The sequence below is a fragment of the Aplysia californica genome, unplaced genomic scaffold (assembly GCF_000002075.1).
Source record: "Aplysia californica isolate F4 #8 unplaced genomic scaffold, AplCal3.0 scaffold00090, whole genome shotgun sequence".
NCBI classification, from domain to species: Eukaryota; Metazoa; Mollusca; class Gastropoda; order Aplysiida; family Aplysiidae; genus Aplysia; species Aplysia californica.
In genome coordinates, this window is record NW_004797360.1 from 624401 (window position 1) to 625394 (window position 994).

At 40.4% G+C, this 994-nt stretch overlaps 1 protein-coding gene across 1 annotated transcript in view; it reads left to right on the plus strand.

The window, feature by feature from the left end:
* The window catches only part of LOC101862933 (dynein beta chain, flagellar outer arm), a gene marked incomplete at its 5' end in the record, with an annotated part of 108331 nt that overhangs the window by 59174 nt on the left and 48163 nt on the right, over positions 1-994 (plus strand). Inside the window, 1 exon segment of the mRNA XM_013080521.2 lies at positions 754-953. Within this exon segment, the coding sequence (XP_012935975.2) occupies positions 754-953 (200 nt within the window).

A 994-nucleotide genomic window follows, 5' to 3' on the forward strand; every position in this document is an offset into this window, starting at 1 on the left:
AGAGAGAGAGAGAGAGAGAGAGAGAGAGGGAGAGAGAGAGAGTGTGTATGTGTTTGAGAGAATAAGTGAAAGAGATAGTGGGAGAGAGTGAGAGAAAGAGAATGAGAAAGTGAGAGAGAGAGATAAAGAGAAAATTTCAGGGGAAAGGCTTTGGGGGGAGGGCAAAGATGAGACTGAGAGACAAAGTTAGAGAGGTGAACCCAGACAGACACACTGAGAAATAAGGAATGAAATCATCAAGCCAACGCTATCACTGCCTCTAGTTGTGTCAAAACATAATAGAATCAGGCACTTGTCAGTTTTTGGGTCATGGAGTTATTGGTATCATCTTAAAGCTTTTTTGTTTGTCGTGCTTTTGATGCTTAAATAGAAGTTGAAATATTAAGAATTGAAGGAGGTGGGGATTGCCTAGTATCAGAGATAAAATTTGGGAGAAAATAGCTACCAAAATTGTTTGGCAACTTCGAAAGCTGAAACATCCTAAGAAACTGCAAGTTTACTTTTTTGGGGGATGACTTTAATCAACTTCTTTGCATAAAATCTGCACAGAAATGTACATTAAAATGGACATAAAAATTGTTGAGACCAAAAAAAGTAAAAAAAAACAAAAACAAAAAAACAAAAAACTACAGATAAAAATTCCCCTAGGTAAAAAAAAATACAGGTTTCATCGCTTTCATTTCTTTTACGAGCATCTGATTTCACCACAATGCCACTTATTTTTATTATCTTTCATCTTTTGACCAGGGTGAGAAAGTCCTGCTGCTGCTTAAGGAAGACGAGCTGTCAGACCGGGACTACCTGGTCTTCCTGACAGAGTTCATCATCTCAGGCGCCATCACACATCTGTTCTCCCACGAGGAGCAGACGACCATCATCAACTCGATCCGCACTGAGGTCACGCAGGCAGGACTCACCTACACCAGGGACGTGGCCTGGAACTTTTTCCTCAGGTACTACAGTATAGAATTGGTTTGTTTGGTGTTTGGGGGGG